The sequence below is a fragment of the Diadema antillarum genome, unplaced genomic scaffold (assembly GCF_040938485.1).
Source record: "Diadema antillarum isolate AM-2024a unplaced genomic scaffold, OU_Dant_1.0 scf00000056, whole genome shotgun sequence".
In the NCBI taxonomy this organism is placed as follows: Eukaryota; Metazoa; Echinodermata; class Echinoidea; order Diadematoida; family Diadematidae; genus Diadema; species Diadema antillarum.
In genome coordinates, this window is record NW_027270945.1 from 361,238 (window position 1) to 383,425 (window position 22,188).

The window sequence follows — 22,188 nt, forward strand, 5'->3', positions numbered from 1 at the left end:
AAAATGGCGTTCTTCGGACGGCCTCGGGCCAGTGGCCCAGTCGATACCAGTCTTTACGATCTTCTGGGGGTCCCGAAATCAGCAAATGATACGGAGTTAAAAAAGGTAATTAGATTTAAGAATACACTGTTTGTTCGAATCGCCTGCCGGAGGATTTTGTCACTGAGTGCTGGTGATGGAATGAATGACTTGACGATTTATACATAAGGTCTGTGTGTGCTGCAAGCGTGGCTTAGGATATAACGTGTGCCGTCTATGGGACTTCATGCCAAATGCATGTGACCATGCAGGGTACACGGTGCACGGCGGCGATCGCGAGTCGCGCCGTGCCGGTAGGTTCCATAGGTTGACGATCGTATGTATGCGTTTATACGGTGTCTATACGAGCGGCCCGCACGCTGAAAAGTAGAAAAGCTTCGTGAACCTTCTCTTTCGTTTAGTACTAGCGTCACATTGAAACCACGGCGGATTGTGTTCTTTCTATCCTCTTGCAGTATTTTATGAATTAAACAAAATTCACAGATATGACGAAGTTTCATTGTTGATGTGAAACACAATGTAATAATACACATCAGGGTCTGTATGACTAAGAAATTTTGCAGTTTCCTCTTTCCATTCTGTAACGTTGGACAAAATCAAGGCCATGCACATGCAATTACCTGTGGGCCTACATTTGCTGTAGAAGTACATCATCTGAGATCAGGCATCCTGTGTAGTAGAGCCCATTTAGTCTTATTATAAACATAGCTGTGAGTGCGTGTATAGAAAATACTACCCTACTACTATTCTAAGACACTAAAGTCAAGGCAAGTCTATTGTCATAATAGTGATTGTTATGTAAGTTTTAAATATGAACATTGACCGAAAGATCGGTCTGTGTACGTATCTGGTCGTCGGGGATATATTCCGCGGAGACTGCGTCTGGCTTCACGGATCCCTCCATACAGACCGAAGGCTATGATGCTGGCTCCTGAAGGGCTGTTCTGCCAGCGGTCGTGCACAGACCAAACATTACGATGAACCCAATTTCATACAGCTTTTTTACACTCAAACAAGTTTGACAAGACATGACACATTAATATTATGCAGCAATATTTGATGTAACTTTCTCACATTGTGCAATTGAAATACAGTTAAACTAGTTAGATCGCAGAAATTTGTATCCATATCGCAACATCGCCGTTCGCTAAATGTAAGTCACCAATTTGAATCCGTTGGCCATTGTTGTTTTAATTAAAAAAAACACGTAGAAATCTGCCTGGCATGTGATTGGCTAATGGATTCATACAATGTATGTTGAAGAGCTGTTACGACCATACCGACGGGCTGGTAGTTGTCTTTTTTCATGAAAATTCTATCAAAATGTTGGATCATTCATTGTTCTGGTGAGTGCAATGCATTCTTCAAATGTTGATTTTGCTATACAAGTTAAAATTTGCCGATCTAGGGCTGTGAATTAGACGCATTCAAGAAGGGTGAGGTACCTCACCCAATTCTCCTTAGAGACAGTGGTTAGAGCTTCCCCACAGCGATGTATAGTACCGGTACAAGCTTTCGTCTGTCTATGGAGGAGAGCGATAACATCCAAAAAAAAAAAAAAAAAGACTCCTCCGGACAGACTCTTTCTGTCTAATATGAACAGTGACCGAAAGGTCGGTCTGTATCTGGTCGTCGGGGATATGTTCCGCAGAGACTGTGTCTGGCTTCACAGATCCCCTCCTAGTACTGTCTCTGGATTAGAGCGATAACATCAAAAAAGTAAAAGACTCTTCCGGACAGATGGATCTTTCTGTCTCATATGAACAACACAACAAGACAACAGAGCCTTCCGGTGTTTATTTCTTGACTTGTGGTTTGTGAAATACCTGTCATGAGCATTTTGACATGAATTTGCTGATTTTCACTTTCAGACATTTTGACAAAAAATCATAAATGGAATACCTGTAAGGTAGGGGCGGTACCCTGCCCCCCTGAGTGATACACTGAATCTTTTCATTCTTTGACACCAGCTACAATTGTAGTACACTCCTACAACTGTACACAGTACACTGCACTCAACGTCCGATGGGATCTGTCTCTTCACGGTGGGCTTCTTATCTGACGTTGGGACATGTATTGTCAGCCCTCTGTTAAGCTGTTTAGAGACAGATCTGCTCGTATCACTTTGCTATGCAAAATTATTGTTCAGTGTAAAACAATAAATCCCATCGGTCTGCACAGCCCTGTTGCTGGACACAACGGAGACGCCATGGGAAGCATGGCGTCTGGTCGGGCTACACTTCTACTTACTACTCAGTACTGCCTTGGTACCATGCTGGTACTAATCACAAGATCTATGCATGTGTAATCCACTAGACCCTACTACAAGTTGTACTTTGACTGAGCTGAGACAAGTCTCTACAGGGTGACTACAATAAATACATTGACTAGATACAGACCTACAGTACAGTAGATCTGTGTACACTAGGCCATGACTTGTGTCAAGGAGGAACGGAAAATATAACCACCAACACGTCTGTGTGTGTGTTTGTGTGTGTGTGTGTGTGCTGTGACTCTTTAGGAGTCTAATAAATTTGCAAACTGAAGTACCGATACATTATACCCATTATGCTTTGTACAACATTTTGTACAGGTTTTAAAGTGAGGAGTTGTGTGTATATAAAATGTGTGTATGTGTGGGCACCGTGTATGTATGTGTGTGTGCTTGCATGCCTCAGCAACTTCCAAAATACAGTCTTTACATCATAGTTTTTATTTTGCACAAACAGAGGTTTGTCCATGAAATTGCAAGTAGTTCAGCATTTTTTTCTTTTTTCCATTTTGAGCAAGAGGACACTGGCTTATTATGATAAGAACTGAACTGCAGTGGAGTGATGACATGAAGTTTGCTTTGCTGTTATGTAAAATAGAGTATCATTTACAATGTTCAATTGTGTATGTCCTCATACATGTACAATACAGCCTGGTTACATTATTTGGTAATAGTCCCAGTTTTGAATGGGATGGATGTGTAGAAATTTTAGGAGCAGGTGTAATCTTCGGATTAAATCAAAACTGATATGTTGGGAGAAAACAGTAGACTGGGAGATACATGTATATAACCGTACATGTATGTACACCTTGTATGTGTACGTGCATTTTTGTAGACACTTCTAGAAAGGACCATACAAATTGGTTTGTGGAGATTCTCTTGATGCAACTTCATAATTTTGAGACCTGCAAGTCGAACACAGCAGAAAATTAAAATACATCTAGACTTGGTATAATCTGAGAAGATGCACAGGTCTATACAATGTATCGTGTGTATGGCTGTGTACATAATCCTTTGTATTCATGCCCATATAGCCAATCCCCCACTCCCTGTGAAATGCAACATCTACACAGAAAATGTGCACCATGACTTTGTAATGCTGAGTCAGAGTGCCTTTTTTGAAGTGAAGGGATTAGTTAATCTTTTCCACAAAGGGAACAATTTGAGCATCACAGCATCAAGGTGATTAAATGAGCAACCTGCAAGTCCAAGCTACCCTTAACTCTTTATGTGCCACGTTGTAAACCCCCTCTGTGCCACGTTATGCTGAGACAGCGATGTAGTCCTGCTTTGGGAAAACATTTTTTTTTTTTCAAATCTATGGAACTTTTATAGATTTGTGTTACCCTCGACATGTAATGAGCAAAGTTGTAGAGAAAATTCCTAGCTTTGATTTGATGTACATCTGTAAATCACATGACAAATCTATAAGTATTTTCCTTTCAAAAGAGCAATAGCTTTATTATTGCAGAGGCATGCTTTTGCACACAAAACACTGGCACAGGCTGGGAATTTACTTGTAGATCCAGGAATGAACATTGGTTGATATTGAATCAACACATAAAATGCAAGCTACGTGTGACAGGAATGGTACCGCATGAAACGCTTCCATTATACTGTGGCATTGGGTGATTTATTGATCGGTTTGGACGGGTTTGTGCGTTTGAGCAGAATATACGAAGTTGGCACGCCTTTGACTGAGTCGGACGTGCGAAAGTGGCACATAAAGAGTTAAACAACTTGAGAAGATTTGATATTTGGCAGCATGTACACTCTATGTACTCAAGGCACAATGCATCTGAAAAACAGGTGATCTTTAGAAGATGCAGTACTTAGTGAAACATTCAAATGTGCTCATTGTTTGGAGAATATTTGTTTCTTGTTTTAATGCATGCATTGATAAAGCAATGTTTGTAGGAAAATGTGCAAATAACATAATTTACCATAATTTTCTTCTCTTTTTTTCATGTTACCAGGCCTATCGGAAGATGGCAAAACAGTATCATCCAGACAAGAACCCAGAGTATGGGGATAAAGTAAGTGTCAAGTTATTGCAGCTTAAATTGAAATAAAACTCTAATGTCAACTCCCAATAGCTGTCTCACAGCAGTCATATCTGTTTAAAGATATTTGTTTTTCATAATCCACAGTACCTATATTAAATTGCAGAAGATGTTTAACCCATTGAGGACGGACTGATTTTGCTACAGCACGCCTTTCCTATAGACACCTGCCGGAGTATACTCAGGACTCGTCCTCAACGGGTTAATAGATTTTGATTTGCTTACAAGCGGTATTGAGTTCAATCAAATCAAATACCCAGTACATGCAGCAAGAAACTTTACTAAACGAGTATGTGACTGTTCACTTTGACTGATTTGTACCTAAAGTGAATACAGTGTAAGATTTGCTACGAGAATATGCTCTAATGAAGTCTTTTATAGGTGATAACTGAATGCTTGCATACATGTAGTTAAGAATTCGATCTGCTGTCTGCTGTGCAGTTGTCTTTGCATTATGTACCATTTCATTTTATGCGTTGGCTTACAATTGTAATTCAATATTCTTTGCGTGTTTGCAGTTTAAGGAAATCAGCTTTGCGTATGAGGTACTATCAGACCCAGAAAAGCGGGAAACCTACGATAATTATGGACTTGATGCCCTGAAAGAAGGAGGTGGCCGAGGTGGAGGTAAGTTGGAAGAAAAAATCTTTGAAAAATCTATCAATAGTGAATATCAAAGTAACATGTCACATCAGAATTGGCAAATTGTCCCAACTTGACACGCAAAGGTATTATGAACAATATACATCAATTGTTTGTTTCTTTGGAAATTAGGTAGAATAAACATCAATGACAATCAACTTCTTTAGTGTAGTGATTTCATTTTATGTCATCTTGATTTATAATGATACTGTGGGTGTTTATAGCACATTCTAATACTTTGAAGTTTAAAAAAAAAATCTGAATGCATCTCAAAGCAGGAACTTTGACAAATACATTGTAAATTCTGGATCTATTTTCACTTCTAAGTTTTGACTGGAATCTCCCCCAAACTTATTTCCATCAACCCCTTTGTATGAACAGACTGTGAGTTGTTGAGTAGCTAGATTTCACCTAGCGTGTATGCATCGTCATAGATAGATGAGGGTTATGTTGTCCAGATTTTTTTTTTTTTCATTTAAACAGAATCACTCAGTCATAACTTCGTGAAAGAAGTACTGTATTAAAACTGTATAGTTTGCAAGCGTAATATTCTGCAAATTGACACTAGTAGGTCAGTGTGATAAAGACTCTGCAGTGTTGTTGGTAGTTCATGTAATGAAATGTTCCATAAGTAGAAGAGACAGAAATCTTCTGAATCGTCCTCTGTGGATAGAAGATGCAACCATAGATGATATAAATGCAATCATATGCACATTGTATGTATTTGAGTTTCATTTTTCTTCTCTTTTTTTTTTTTTTTTGTGGGGGGCATTTCCTGATTGAGAAAGAAAGAAACATGCCAATTTTGCCAATCCACAGGAGGTATGGAAGATCTCTTCTCGAGCTTCTTTGGTGAAAGTATGTTCGGAGGTCCGTTTGGTGGAAGGGGACCCAGGAGGACGAGCAGACGAAGAATGAAGGGGGAAGATACTCTACATCAACACCGGTCAGTTTGCTGTGCCATTGTTCCTTTCTTTCTCTCTTTCTCCCTCTCTTACTGGTCACTTTATCTTTACATGCCTTGCTATTTACCTTTCGATCTTTTCTTTGTCCATTTTCTCTTTCATCATTTAATTTATCTTTGCATACTTTGTAATTTCCCCTTGCTGTGTCACTAGTGACATTATTGTTCATTTTGCAGTTGCTCCTTTTTCTCTTACAGGTCATTTCATTACATGTTTTGCCATTACCCCTTCACACTGTTCAGTTGATCTCCTAAGCTTTACAGTACCTTGTATCTACTCTTCCGTGTCGGTCTATCATACACCCCCCCCCCCCCCCCCCACACTTCTTCTCTTTCAGGTCTGTCAGAACATTTCACATGTTGGTCTGTACCCCTCTCACTCACTAGACATTGTATCTCTTTTAAATGCTTTTTGCCGTCATTCTTTTCTCTCTATAGTGAGGTTAACTCATAGGCTTTGCTTTTGTTCCTTTCTGTCACTGGCCAGTTTATCCTTCGTACTTTGCTATTATTCCTTTCTTCCACCGGTCAGTTAATCTCACATGCTCTGCCGGTACCTCCCAGTCTATCTCTCTTGGTTTGCCATACTTCCTGTTTCTATCACATCAACTTTTACTTTCTCCACAGTATTTTTGTCTGTTGCTTACATGACTTTTACACCTTTCGAAAATATTTTCCATAAATTAATTGCAATTATTTCAAGAAATGTTTCACTGACAGACATAGACTAGTATCTTCCCTTACTGAAGACAAAATTCAAAATGATTATTCAATATAGCAATTTGTGTATTTATGATTGATAAGCATGCAAATGTGCATTTCCACCAAGTAATATTGAAGTGTGAAGAACAATGGTTTTATAAACGATACAGAGAAAGGGAATCGTATGGTCATTACATTTTTATGTGTAAAAATTTCATTGCTGTATCACTTATCCTGAACATTTCTTTTACTTATATCTATATGTACTATGGGAGATGCTTTAATATGGTACAATTGTACTGAAGTTGTCAACATAATGTGTTTGAAATGTGGTTTAAACAGCCTAACATTCATTTTTCCCTCTCAATTTAAAGGGATGGTACAGTATTGGTGGAGATGAAAATTGGGCTTTAACTTTTTTGCGAGATACCAAGAAAACACTTATGAAATAGTACAGAGCATACCATTTTAAGAGAAATTCAAAGTTTATTTGATGAAAATCGGGTTTGGGATAGCTGAAACATCCAAAAACAAAGTAAAACAAAATGATCATGATAAAATGTGGGTCCCACACTTTATTAGGATCACTCTGTTTTGGATATCTCAGCCATTTCAAAATCAATTTTCATCAAATAAACGTTGAAATCCTCATGGAATTACATGCTCTTTCATATTTCATAAGAGGTTTCTCACTATCTCACCAAAAAAATAAAAAATGAATAAAAATGATATAAACTTGAAGTTCAGTCTCAACCAAAACTATATGATCCCTTTAAAGTGCAAACAGTGTGCAGTCTCTCTGAGAGCAGCACTTGATGTGTGTTTGTCCAACTATTTCACTGTGATTGTGTTACAGAGTTTCTCTGGAAGATCTGTACAATGGCAAAGTATCAAAGCTTCAACTTAGCAAGAATGTAATTTGTGATGCATGTGGTGGGTAAGTACCTGTCAACTTATTCATCAGTTTAAAAGAAAGGAAAACAAATGAAAGCATGATGTGTTTCAAAACTTCTGCTGTCATAAAGTGACTCATATACAAGTACATGTTTTGAAACCAGTAAGAGTGCTAGATAGTAGTGGTAAAAACAACAATAACAAAAAGATATGGACATATGTTCTGGCAAAAGAGGACCACTGTTATTCAGTGTAATCTAATTCCTTGGACATGAATGAGATTTGTGTTATAGAAATACACATACACACACAAAAGAAAAAATAATTACCTATCAACGACTATGTCAGCAAAATCAGATGACACAATAAATTGCATTAGAGTCACTATATTCATGTGATTAAATGTTCATGGATATTGCATTTTCTTTAGAGAAGCATTCTGGTGTTGTGCAGAAAATTTGCGAAGTTGATGACAATCTTGTGTATCAGGCAAGACAGGAAAATTCAGTTTTAGCCCTATTGCGCATCAAGCAAATGGAAATTGCTGCACAGACGGTGTCACAATCACACCATGAAGGCCTGCACAATATTTGTCTTTAACCCTTTCAGTGTCACATACTTGGGACAGTCTGTACAATGCTATGGGGTTTTCTGTGCCAATTAGCTCTCAAAGCGCACAAAGGGTTAAATATATTTGACACAATGTGAAAGCCTCATTGTGATATTAACTGCAAACCTGTCCTTGCTTTTGCAGAGTTGGGGGCAAGCCCGGTGCCATGCAGCCGTGTCGCACCTGTCACGGGCGGGGAATCAAAGTGACGATACGACAGCTCGGGCCGGGAATGGTCCAGCAGATGCAATCGACGTGTCCGGACTGCCGGGGAGAAGGTAAGTGTGTCAGCTGACCATTGTCCAAAGTGGGACCTAAATGATACATTTTCATCTTCTTCTTGAAAATCCCAGAATGAATTTTCACCAAACTTGACAGGTATCATCCCTAGGGGAATGGGATCTCACTTTGTTAAAATGGGTAGCATGCTCCCCAGGGGCCCCTGGGCCCCCTTGAAAAAACATAAGGAATCTTTAAAAATTCTTTTTCTCAAGAATCAGAAGTGATAGAGCAAAGTTAGTGCTATGGGTACAAAGTACATTGATAAATGTAGTTTCCAGTTTGTTCATGGGTTGCTTTCCCCCCCCCCCCCCCCCCCCCCAACCTTCGGAACAATCAACAACAACAACAAAAAAGACCCCAAAACCAAATAGATAAATGGAGTTAACTCTCTTTTTGAATAAACTCTTCATTTATACATTCATTTTTAGTTACATTTCATGTTCAATAGTCGTACAACTAGCCTCAAGAAAAGTTTTATGACATTCGAAGACAAAAAATACCTGATTACTGGCATGTGACTCACAACAGAATTTTTTTGTTGACATAGGATAACTTTAAAAATTGCCTTGTCTGCGTAAGACACAGAGAATATGAAAGTGTAACATGTACTGTAATACGCCGAATATTTCCCGAGGTTTTTATTTTCACAAATTTCGTGAATCAGCTGCTATTCGTGAAATTAAAGATGCGTGAAAATATTAGTCCTGATGTGAATGTGAGGCACATGTATACAGGTCTCCATTCAGTACAGGACTCCGTGATTGTGAATTTAACACTCGCGAAATCGTTTCATGAAAATTTAGACTCGCTAAATATATGGCGTATACAGTATGCAGTATTTAAACCTTCCTCCACATTGTGTCACCCACCCCCAGGGGAGAGAATAAATGAGAAGGATCGCTGCAAGAAGTGTAACGGGATGAAGGTCAACAAAGAGTCCAAGATCCTAGAGGTACACATCGACAAGGGCATGAAGGAGGGGCAGAGGATCACGTTCAGAGGGGAGGGTGATCAGCAGGTAAGAGTGCTTTAACCTCCGTACTACACCCAATCTCCCTGACACCTTTGCCATATACAGTGGACCCCTGTTATAATGAAGTCCCCGGGACCAGCAGTTTTCTTTCGTTATATCGAAATATTGTTCTAACCGAACAAATAAACAATAAAAATACATAGAGCGTATAATGTTGCTGCCTTAATTTTTACTTCGTTGTAACCGGAATTTCGTTATAACTGTGTTCGTTATAACGGGAGTGCACTGTATTGGGTTTCAGTGTGTTCTGTTCCAGGGTTGTCTTCTTGTATGTATGTATGTCATATCACCTTGATACTTTGAGATCAGCCCAAGTTACCAGAATGCTGCTTGGTATAGATATTTGTGACCTGACAGCTGATTAATGGTCATGAATACAAGGGCCACAATTCCAGACTTTTAGCTAAAGTAAAATGGGGTAGACCTCTGTAGAAGTGGAACAGTTCAGTAATTTTAAGCTATTAGTGGGCAGGTGATATGTTTTAGGGTTGTGGTTTATCTGATGATAAGAATCTCACACTGTCTGTTTTCACAAGCGTATCCAGACGGGGGCATCCTTCCTGTTTTTTGGTTAAAACAAAAGAAATAAAAAGAAAAAAATGAAAGGGGGCACGGCCCCCCCCCCCCCCCCTCCCCCCTTAAGTTTTGAAGAAACCATCTTTGTCAGCCGATTGTAGTGGCACCAGAAACTTGCGCTGAAGCGTTTTTTTTTTTTGCTTGTCGACCGATGAAACCCAGAAGTGGCACCAGAAATATTTTTGGCACCTCCTCCCCCCCCCCCCCCCCCCCCCCACACACACACACACACTTTTCAGAATTCCTGGATCCGCCCCTCGAAATGACCCAAGAGATTATTCACCAAAATGCAGTTACTGTGGTAGATTGTAAAATACAGGTGTATGGCATGGCAGTCTTCATCAGGACTTTATCTCTGTAGCATAGATTTGTTCTCACTGAAACTGAAGCTACAATGAACAAATGTACTGCCATGCTGTCCTATATATAATTTTTGTGAACTTGTAAATGCTAGAATGGCCTCTTTATGATAAAATGATATCTCTTAATGATGAAAGTAATATTGGATGGGGGAGGGGGAGGCAGCAGCACTGGGCTTTCTGAGGGACTACACAACCATTATGGCTGTGGGATAGCGATTCTAGGTAGATTGGAAGTCATGAATAGCACACAATATAACAAAGTCAGGCAGGCTCATCTAGTGGAGTGCTTCAACTGTGGTTGCAGTCATTTCGCAAAATCTGAGTTATACAGATTAATGTATTTGTTCCTGCTTATGTTTGTTTATTTTATTCATTTCCCTTATATTACCTCACTTAGCATGGAAATGTTGAGGGGAATTCGAAAGTAATATTTCTTTGACCGATCAAGGATAATAAATGGGTAAAATTATGTTCAGTTTCGTCTCTTGGTATATATTTTACCCTAGGCCTAAGTTGAAACATACACTTTCCAAAGTAAGGAGCAACATCATTATTTGAATTCTTTGTCAAAGATATCAAATCTTTCCCTCATTTTGTGCAAAACCTACATACAGTATGACTGTTACAACAGACCATAATATTGTTATAGTGAAAAAGTGCAACGACATGTCAGATTAGTGACATCAGTGATGGTGTTGATAGCCTCGCTCAATACAAAGCGATGACATAAGAAGTAGTTACAAGTTTGCTTTGATCTCACCAAGGAGGTTCAGGAGATGGAGTAACAACAGTTTTATTCCCTTTGATCCCATGTTCGAAGCGGCCACTCAAAAATACTTGAAGTATGTACTAAACTGGAGCTGCCCCATAGGTAGGAAGACAATTGATTCATGTGTCATTGCATAACGACCAGCTACCTTCTAGGAAAGATATGTCTTTATGATGGTGATAACTTTTTGCCATCCCTACTTATGGAACATGAGCAATACAAAAAGGTACAGGCAGGGGATGCGCGGATAGAAATCACAAAGAAATTGATGAAATGAAAATCAAGTTTACTGGACATGGGCATGTCTGGGCACAAATCTGACATATTGATTTATAAAGAACTATTATCGAAGATTATTCCATATCAGTTTTATTTGTCGGAATTTAGCGGAAAAATGTTACAATCGCCATTCAAAGAGGGTGTACTTTCAAATACTTTCACAACATACAGCTCCGATTTCCCCCTTGGCAGGTATTTCTGGACGAGTTTCACCTTTGTTCTAAATGTTTTATCATAAGGAGAAATTTCTTGTCATTTAATGAATAAACAAGCAAGATATACCCGATATAATGTTAGAGTTCAAAATCCTTCTTCTGATTGCCCAGAATGATGGCGGCTTCAAACATCGAACGTCAAGGGTACTAATGCACCTGTGGAATTCTTTTGTGCATCCATAGAAATATGACAACTGTTTGAATAATTATGGCCAGTTGGAACTCCAGCTCTAGAACCTCCTTGATCTCACATGTCGTTACTGTCAACCCTTCAAATCCTCCAGCCGGATGTAGAGCCAGGAGATGTGATCATCATACTGGTGGAGAAGGAGCACAACCAGTTCAAGCGCCAGGGCACCGACCTCTACATGGAGCATACCATTGGCATCACGGAGGCGTTGTGTGGCTTCCAGTTTTCAATAACACACTTAGACAACAGGAAACTACTTGTCAAGTACCCACCGGGCAAAATAATCCAGCCGGGTAAGTGTTGTAATCGTGTCAGTGAGAGAAAGGGAAAACAACTTGAACACTCTCGTAGCTTGTGTCACACCGCCCTAATTAGGTTTATTTCCAGTGTGACTTGAAAACAAGAAACCATCACAAAATCGCTCAAAATGGCAAAATCTGTAATGCAATCCAAATTTTATAGGTAGCAAGAGATTTTCATTTGAAATGCATGCTTTCTGCAGCTCACAAAGAGTATGCATACTTTTTGAATTATGCAGCTGTGAAATTGTATTCCTGATGTCGCAACGCTTATTTCATTATAAACTGCAAACATGATACTATAGAAATCATTCTGCTAATGTTGAGGGTGTGATGCCAACCAAGTTACTGCATTAACCCATTGAGGACGAGTCCCAAGTGTACTCAGGCAAGTGTCTATGGGAAATGCTTGTTGTAGCAAAATCATACCGTCCTCAATGGGTTAATTTGTAGTATGATCCATCTTGAACTAGTTTGGCAATATCACACCATCTAATGAGGAGATCACTGCTTGAGCTGCAGGGGTCTGCGATGTGTATTACTCTTGTCTGTGTCAAGTCTGTTTCTGATTTTAACAGCGATTTAGTATAATGTCTAAAATACAGCAAAATCAAAATTCAAGTCCCAAAATCATCATCTCTGTATATGAATACATTCTGCTGTTCGTTTATAACGAAATTTCGTTTAGAATGGATCCAAAGAAAACTGCCGGTCCCAAGGAGTTTGTTGTAACGGTAGCACACAGTATATCTAATCTATCTAATCCAGTAAATGTCAAGATTTTTTTGCGCAATTAATTTTCCATGCTGAGTGGCTCAAAAGCACATTTGTGGGTACTTGAGTTAAATCTGCACAATAATTGCCAACCCATTCAAAATGTGCAGAGAAAATTGTAAAGATATTTTCATGGGTTTATAAATTCACGCTCGCCAAATGTAGTGCGAAATACTCGAAAAGTAATATAACGCAAAAATTTCTGCCTTTACAGTATGAACCTATCTGTCTGTCTAGCTATCTATATCTATCTTATTTATCCATTTATCTAGTGTCGTGTCAATCATGTTTGTGAAGATGAGGAATGCATGCAGCAGTTGCTATTACTCACATGCAGTCAGACAGAAAAATTAACAAACTGTGAGGGAGCCCTTGTTCTTAGAGACTGTGTTTGTGCTTCACTGTTTACAGGCTGCAAACGGGTCGTGGAAGGAGAAGGCATGCCCATGTACAGGAATCCCTACGAAAAGGGCAACCTCATCATCAAGTTCAACATTGAATTCCCTGAAAACAATTTCACATCTGAAGAGAAGTTGAAGGTAACGATGTCGGTGTGCCCCTTTATCTGCCAATCCCGTTAACCATATGTCTCTGTCTTCATAATACAGTTCAACTTCTCCTATCCAGCCTCCCTTTATCCAGATTTCTCTATTATCTGGATGCGATTTTGGCGTTGTTTTTTTTTTTCAATCTATTAATTACGGGGAAAAGGGGGATTTCAGACTGGAACAAGATTCCTACACACACTCACATTGATTGCATATCTTTTCCCAACATGAATAACATACATTCACATCTAATTTTCATGTAAATGCATTTATACATTCACTATCCCCAAATCAGTGCAAGAACATGGACAGAAAACTTGTTATGGAATCAGTGCATGTACAGGCAGTCCTTCATTCAGCTAATTATCAGAGAATTTCAAACGCAGACTAGCTGACGAGGATGTGACATGTTCACACAAAATTGATATGTGTACATGTAGCTACCATTGGGTAGGCAGCTGCATGTATTAAACATTGAGTCTCCCATATCCAGCCAAATCCTTTATCCGGATGAGCGCTGGTCCCAACATGTCCAGATAGGAGAGGTCAGACTGTATTTTTGTTTATGCCTACGAATCACCAGAGAGGATGGAATTCAAACTGAGGAAAAATGCTATCCTTCAAATTTTCATAAGCAATTGTCAAGGAATGACAACCCAGTTTGTCACAGCATGCAGGTTATTTGCTTGCAGAATAACACAGGCATAAACCAACAACAGAATGTTCAGAAAGATGTGGAGTGACAAAAAATGGAGAAAGTGATGGAGAGGAAAAAAAAATGAGAAAGAAGAGATGAAGATGATGGTGAAAAGAAAAGAGAAAACATGTAAGAACAAAAGAGGTCAATTACTTTGCTAGAAAAGCACTGAAAGAATCATTCATCCCTTTTGGTTGGACGGAGACAAGGTGGTGTATTCATCTTTCTTCACTGCTTTTGTGGTCCAGATAATGTCTAGATTAGAATAAAACACACGCCCCACTCCCCCAACAAAAAAACAGAAACAAAAAAAGAAATATGTATAGTGCTAGTATTCGGCTAGCTCTTGTTATCTAAAATGCCATTTACATCCGTGCCTCTATACCGTATGTCCCCCCAAAAATTTACAGTGGGACCCTCTGCAATGATAACTTTAAAAATAGTGAATCAATCCAAATACAATTTCAGGGTATGAAATTATAACTTATTACCCACGTCTTAGAGAAAACCCCATCCAATTTGCTTTAGTGGTCAAAGAGAAATGAAGATTTTTGTAGAGCATGGCAGGTATCACTTCCCTCCAAGTTCTGGCCATTATGTTCACACATTAGTATGCAGTTCCAAGAGCATCCAAGTGCTAAACTTGGAAAAATCACATCCACGACATGCTTCACAACAATTCACATTTCTCTGTCACCACTTAACCAAATTGAATGGGGTTTTCTGCAAACTATAGGTAAGACATTATGTTTTTAGACCCTGAAATAGCATTCAGACATTTCAATCATATTGGAAGTTATCAATGCAAAAATCTGATTGTAATTTTTTTTTTTTGTGGACATATTGTACAGGAACTAGAACAGCTGTTACCCCAGCGACCAGAATATCCCCCGCCCGGCGATGAGGCCGAAGAAGTCGACCTGATGGACCTTGACCTCTCCCACAATCACCAAGAGCGTCGGGACGCCTACGAGGAGGACGACGATGACGACCACCCGGGTGGCCCGTCGGTCCAGTGTGCGCATCAATAACGTCAGTGTGGACAGTAGCAGCCTAATGCAGAAAGGACAGTGAGTTAGCGCTTGACCAATGTGTGAATAACGAACTGTCCCTGAAAGAGGAAAAAAAAAAATGGAGAGATTGCCATTTTGGACTCTCGCGTTTATGCCGAGACGAGATTAATGTTCAGGACTGTGTTAGATAATTGAGACTGTGATATGTTGTTTGTTCAGATTTTGTTCAGTGGGTCTGATTTTTTTTTTCCCCTCCTTCAGTTTGACTAGTCTTGTGTCCAGGCTCTCAAGTCTTAATGGCACCTTGACAGTTGTTGTCATGGTTGATAATTTGGATTGCAGCGTTTGCCAGACAGGACTTGAGGACCACTGTGCACCTGTTTTCAGTCCGAGATTGGTCGCAAACTGATTTGGGCCTTCACCACCTGTTGTCACTGCTTTGATCATTTTCACAAAATACCGTAGTCATCGTGGTCTTTTTATTTCCCACTTCGCTCACATTGATGGTATATACTCTTGTATGCAGATAGGTAAATAATGATCAATACCTTTTAATATTTCCTCTCCTTTTTTTGTTGTCATGTTGATCATTATATATGCACCAGTCTTTATAAACTTGTATTTTTGCTACTTTTTAATTGAACTGTGGAGTTGTAATTAATATGAATATAGTGCTTAATCCTATAATGTGTACTTCTGGGAAAAGTGATTGAGCATACTCCTTAATGTTGCACACTATGTCAAATATTGTAGATTTGTTGATATATAAATTTTTGCTGGCACCATCCAAGTGGAGAGGTAATATAGCTCTGTGAATCAGAAGAAGAAAATGTTTCAGAGTTAACCATGTATGTATCATTACCAAGAATTTTAGCACTGAATCTTCACTCCATGGAAAACTGTAAAATATCAGTCAGACATTGCCAATAGGTACAGAAATATTTTCTCATGTCATGCTTACCAGTATGTGTGTGTGGAACATGTGAATACTTTCAGTTCAGTTTCAGATGCGATGAGCTTTACAAGGCCGTGGTATAGGATGTCAAGGTGTTGCAAGCCGTGTTTGATATGTGATTAGTTGCCGGTATGTGAAAGTAAATGAGCGGTGCTGAATAATAGAATATAAGATATGTAGTAGGTTTTACTCATCCTTGATATTTACATCTTTTCAGTGATTGTGGAAGTGTTATTTAAAGCAATAAGTAAGAGCGGATGTGACGTAACAGGTACTGGAGTTTCAACAGAGCAGCGAGAACGTTCACATAGTGTTTTAGCAATCAGGAAATTAAATTGTAATTTGATATCTTCATTTTAAGGTATTGGGGTGGTGACAACTAAAACAAAAAAGCTCTTGCAAGTCTTTTTTTGGGGTACAAATGTGGTGTGAAAGGAGGTAGTATGATGATGATTTGTTTTCATATGAGAACTTTAGGAATTAACATAATTTCTTAGAATTATGGAAATCAGTTATTATCTTGCAAGGAAAGGCTATGTGTCTTCACAAATAAGGATTATTTTAAATTTTGTCAAGGCTTCATAAAAAACAACACAAACAAAAACCTGTGATTGCAAAAGTTAAACACATTGCTCGTGAGGAAAACTGTATAATATAAAGTAGCAGTCATCAAACTTTGGTGTCTCAAGGCTTGTAGGTGTGAAGTTAAACATCTGGACTTCTGTGTACGTTTGCATGTTACTGAATTAGAATCATGTCCATATGCACAACAGAATTTGAAGTGAATGTGAATTTGTAGTTGGTCTGCAACTATCAAAATCAGTTTGTTAATGAGGCAACCATTGATTATATTTGTGATGATATTATTTATGGCTTTAAAAAAAAATGAATGCCATCAGGTAAGAGGTTCAAGTTGCTGTGAGAAATATACACATGGAACAATAAAAGTAATAAGGATTCTATTAATGATAGGTTTTACTTAGCCCAGTATAACACATTCCTTAGCCATGAGAAGCATTGACTTACGTGTATACAGTATGCTGAATGTTAGATTACCATTAAAGTACGCACATGCGTAGTAGAAGGTGATACATACAGAATCAGCAATACTGTGTGAGAAGCCCACTGATTTATAAAATCTCTTGATTTTTAGTTATGCTAGCCCATGTCAGATTTGTGTGCACAAGGCAGATAATTAAAAAGAGGAGCAGATTTATGAAATCTCTTTTGATCTTTAGTTATGCAAGCCCATCTCAGATTTGTGTGCAAAAGGCAGATAATTAAAGAGAGGAGGAGACGGCAATATCTTATCTCTATAAAGTACACTTGTAGGCAGAGAGACTGTCCATGGATGATATTTGTAAAGCTTGACCACGAAATGGGATAAACACTATCCTTGGACGTTTTAACAGTAAGCCCATCATCAAATAGAGCGAAATAAAACCTTTCCAGTGATATCTCTCTTGTTATATAACAAGGAATATTCTGAAGTTATGATTAAGTATATCCCTTATTTTCATATTTTTTTCTGTTTTTATTGAGCACGTAATTGCAAATGCCTCAAGCTACAAAGAATGGAGTTCACTTATTTTTCAATTAAACCCTTCACTTGTATCCCTTAGGAACAAAGGATGGATGTAGCAATGTATTCAAAATCCATGGTGGTTGCTTACACAAACACATCTCCACACAGACAGACAGATGGACAGACAGTCAGACAACCAGACAATTCATAGAGCACATTCATAGCTATTATATTGATAGGGTTGCCTCTATGTTCAGACGAATCCCATGGCTGTTTTGTTTTGTTTTGTCTGTGTTTGTTTTTGTAAGTTATCTATAGCAACTCTGAAACTTTTGGAAGTCCTTTTGATTGACTTGAGCTGACAACCAACCACATAATGCTAGCAGATCTCATCAGTACCGGTAATTATAGAAGTATACTAAAAACAAAATAGATGGCTGATGATATGAGTCTCTCTAACTGATCATTTTCATAAGAAATGTTGAGTGATTTGGGCTGTGATAGAATTTAAAGGGATTGTATAGTTATGGTTGAGCTCTAATTTCAGGATTCTAACATTTTTTGGGGTGAGATAATGAGAAACCTCTTACGAAATATGAAAGAGCATGTAATTCCATGAGGAATTCAACATCTATTTAGTGAAAATTGGTTTTGGAATGGCTGAGATATCCAAAACTGAGCGATCCAATAAAGTGTGGGACCCACATTTAATTACGATCGCTTTGTTTTACTTTGTTTTTGGATGTTTCAGTCATTCCAAACCCAATTTTCATCAAGTAAACTTTGAATTCCTCTTAAGATGGTATGCTCTGTACTATTTCATACGTGTTTTCTTTGTATCTCACAAAAAGTTAAAAGCCCAATTCTCATCTCCACCAATACTGTACTATCCCATTAGGCAGTGTGGAGGAGGATTGCATTAAGAGTGCAGTGCCAGCATTCACGCATGTGTGAATTGTGAGAAGCAACTGAATTTACTCATAGCATCTTCTGGTATCCAGAACTCCACCTTCTCCTTGCTGATGTGAACAAATGTGGGCACTTCATCTTATGACAGAGACATCCCTCGACCATTTACATACAGCTAGTTCTTGTGATAGATATCTGTCTGTACAGTTTTGGATTGTAAAAGTGTACTGCAACTTGAAGGAAAATCAATGATTTTAGATTCAGGGTTAGCTGCTGAAGCTACTCTGTTCATTCATGGAAACGCCTGCTTGACATCTGTATAATAGTCTCCATTCTCATCCCACTCCATCCTGTGCTTAGCATGTTCATTATTGTTCAAATTGTCTGTTTGTTTGTTTGTTTGTTTGTTTTTATGACTCTTGACACAATGCATTCTTGTACACCGAAGTATTCCTCACATGAACATCTAGATATCATAACAGATATCCTAATACGTAAAGTAATTGATATACAATAAACAAATATGAAATATAATTAGGTCAGCCATGCTAGAATTCTTTTGTACTTGCTATGTTCATGCAGAAATGCGCGTAATATGAAACAGATTTGTAACGATAGCCTTATTTCCAGTCTCCAGTAAGATATGTGTTAACATTGTGGTTCTGTCACTTCTGTGTTTTTTTTTTAAAATAAAGTGTCATAGATAGTAATGTTTGAATTAACAAGGCCTATCAGTGCTTGAGACAATACTGTAAGGCAACAGTGATACGTGTGTGGAAGTGATTAGGACTTTGCATAGAGCCATACGATAGGCTATTATCTGATCAAATGGAAGTGGTGTAAATTTCAGATTTTTATTTGTGTTTGACAGCTCTTTTCAGTGTTAAGATAAAACATTTGTTATTTTTGTTCATGATAAAAGTAAACATTTGACGAGGAAATTAAAACTAGATTTCATTATGAGTCTCTAATGTGATATTATCCATGAAGCAACAGTTCGTTAGACGTTGTGCACACCAGTGCCCAACTCGTTTCTTACGTCTCTTTCCAGTGTGAGCTTGGATGATGCAAGGAAGTGGAATATACACCTGTTTTGTAAAATTCAGTAGAGGGAGCAATTCTAGATTTTTCAATATATGCACACCCTTTGGAGTTTAATTGGCAGTCTTACGTGTGACTGTCAGCTTGCTGTAAGTTGTAGAGCTTCACCGTCTTTTTGAAAATTGCAGTGGAATAGTTTTCCGTGCATTTTCTACATAGTACTGTAATGTCATTTGTTTCCATTGTGCATACAAATTTCAGCCTGCATACCGTGTGTGTAATACATGTCCCACATGGAAATTGGCAGCTATTTATTGTAATGATAGTGGAAATTTTGGATTGCTGAGCCATATTTTTGTCCCATCTGGAAAGTGTGGGAAGCAACTCTTGGTGCAACAGTTTCCACAGATTGTGGTGTGCTGATGCCAGGACAACCATTTCTTTAAGTGATTTCAATGAGTTCAAATAAAATATATTTTTTAATAATCTATCATCCCTGCCCTCACTCAAGATTCTCAAGCTTCTCATGTGTTCTCTGGATTGTTTTTTAGGAGTGTACTAAACACCTTAGAAATGGTTATGTGCAAATTGAATTTTATGTACATCGGACTCTTTTGCTGCCTATTAAACAGAATACAGTCTCAAATGTGTATGCCTGATTACATGTAGGTGCATGCATGTGATTAAAATGATTTTTGTGTATTGTAAAGAGCTTTTTTGAGACATGTACAGAGGGAGACTTCATTAATCATTATTTAATTAAACAGATTCTGCGTAACCTCCACTGTGATTTCAGTTTTTGTGTGCGTCTGTGACGTATGAATTAACGACCTCCATAAGAGCATCTAGGCATTGAAACCCTAACAAGCACTACTGTTTTGGTGGACAAAACATAGTGCTTGTAAGAGCTACCACTTCATGCTTTTCCAATTTCTCATTGATTAGTATAACATCATTGTTTTGGCATGTATCCAATAGAGCTTAAGAGTGATGGACCTACTATGTTCATGTTTTGTTTTATCAAGTTTTTGGTTTTTTAGCAACAAAGCTTACATGATAGGATATGAATTTCTTTGATATCGTTATTTTAAAGGTGCATTACTCTTTCAAGCCATTGTGATAATATGTATGGGCCTCGGAAAGTCAGAAATACAATACATAAAATCATTTGATATACTATAGACTCAACAATTGTAAAAATATCTTTTTATGTTGTAAATTGTATGTGACCAGGAATGCCAAAGTATGTTTAAAGCTTATCCATGCGTTCAATATCAGAAGGGTGATTATATTTTCATCAGCCCATGGTGGATTCATTTGCTTGCATTTGGTGTGACACGGCACATTAAAAAAAAAAATGATATGACAGAGCAAATAAGCCTTATAAAATCAGCTCTGTACATGTGGGTGGTTAAAATGTCATTTTCAACTGAATAGTCTTATGCAGTGGCGGATCCAGAGGGGGCGCACTGGGCACATGCCCCCTCCTTATTTTTGCTTAAAACAAAAGAAATGAAAAGAAAAAATGGGGGGGGGGGGTGCATGCGCCCTCTTTAATTTTGCAAAGGCACCTCCCCTTTATGGAATTCCTGGATCTACCCCTGTTATGGGTAGCTCAAGAATGATCAATAGAATGGTCACCAAGTTGAAAGAAAAACATAACATGGAAGATTGAAGACCACTCGAGACAACTTCTGTAAAATCCTTCGTTCTCTGGTAAAATTTCTTATCCATCCATAATGTTCTGCAAAGAAAATCCATCTTTAATAGATTACATGTACCTTGTAAAGTTTCTTCCTGTGTACAGCTAACTTTGGGCAGCAGTGTTATCACTGTGTAACAGATCTGCAATTCATGATTCTGTGGGGTGTATTTATTCGATTTGAGGGAAAATCATCTTTGGTTTGGGATGTGTTGTCAGGCATTTATTTTGTATTGCTGAAAATTCATTGTTTAAATACAGTATAAATAGTGGTTACCTAAATGTTTGAAAATATCAAATAAAAAGATGACTTATCAGGTGGCATTTATGCCACACAAGTACTTCTATATCATAGTGATGTCTTGTCTTTAATTTTCATATCATGAGAAATACTACTGTAAAAGTGGAAATTTTCATGGTGTTGAAATTTTTGTGCATTTCGCGCAACCAGAAACTAGCGTGAAAATAAGAGCATACAAATATTTTTGCATGCTATATGTTTCTTAGTTGTCTTGATTACGTGGAATTAAAAACACATGAAACTCACCAAGCCAAGCGTGAACAATTACTCATGCAAAAATATCCACTTTTACAGTATATAAGTGCCTAAAAATGATAGATAAAGTAACTTCCCTGGCTATGATGCTCTCTCAAGTAAATTTTGATAACTAAGCAGTGGATGACACAAAATACAGAAGCACTTTACACTTGATGTATATACATGTATGTAGTCCCATGAAGACATTACATTAGAAAAAGGGAGGTCTACCCCAGAGTTCTACCATTTGATATATTATTCAAATGCAATGCTCTTTTTCAAATGACATGAAGAT

At 38.1% G+C, this 22,188-nt stretch overlaps 1 protein-coding gene across 1 annotated transcript; it reads left to right on the forward strand.

Moving 5' to 3' along the window:
• On the forward strand, positions 1-18,083 carry LOC139715842 (dnaJ homolog subfamily A member 2-like). The gene is made up of 10 exons (XM_071627378.1): positions 1-105; positions 4,288-4,347; positions 4,893-5,001; positions 5,836-5,962; positions 7,539-7,619; positions 8,331-8,464; positions 9,344-9,486; positions 11,987-12,185; positions 13,377-13,504; positions 15,062-18,083. Exons 1-10 carry the CDS (start codon positions 4-6, stop codon positions 15,239-15,241), a joined length of 1,263 nt encoding a protein of 420 aa, XP_071483479.1. The 5' UTR covers positions 1-3; the 3' UTR covers positions 15,242-18,083.
• The last annotated feature ends 4,105 nt before the right edge of the window (positions 18,084-22,188 follow it).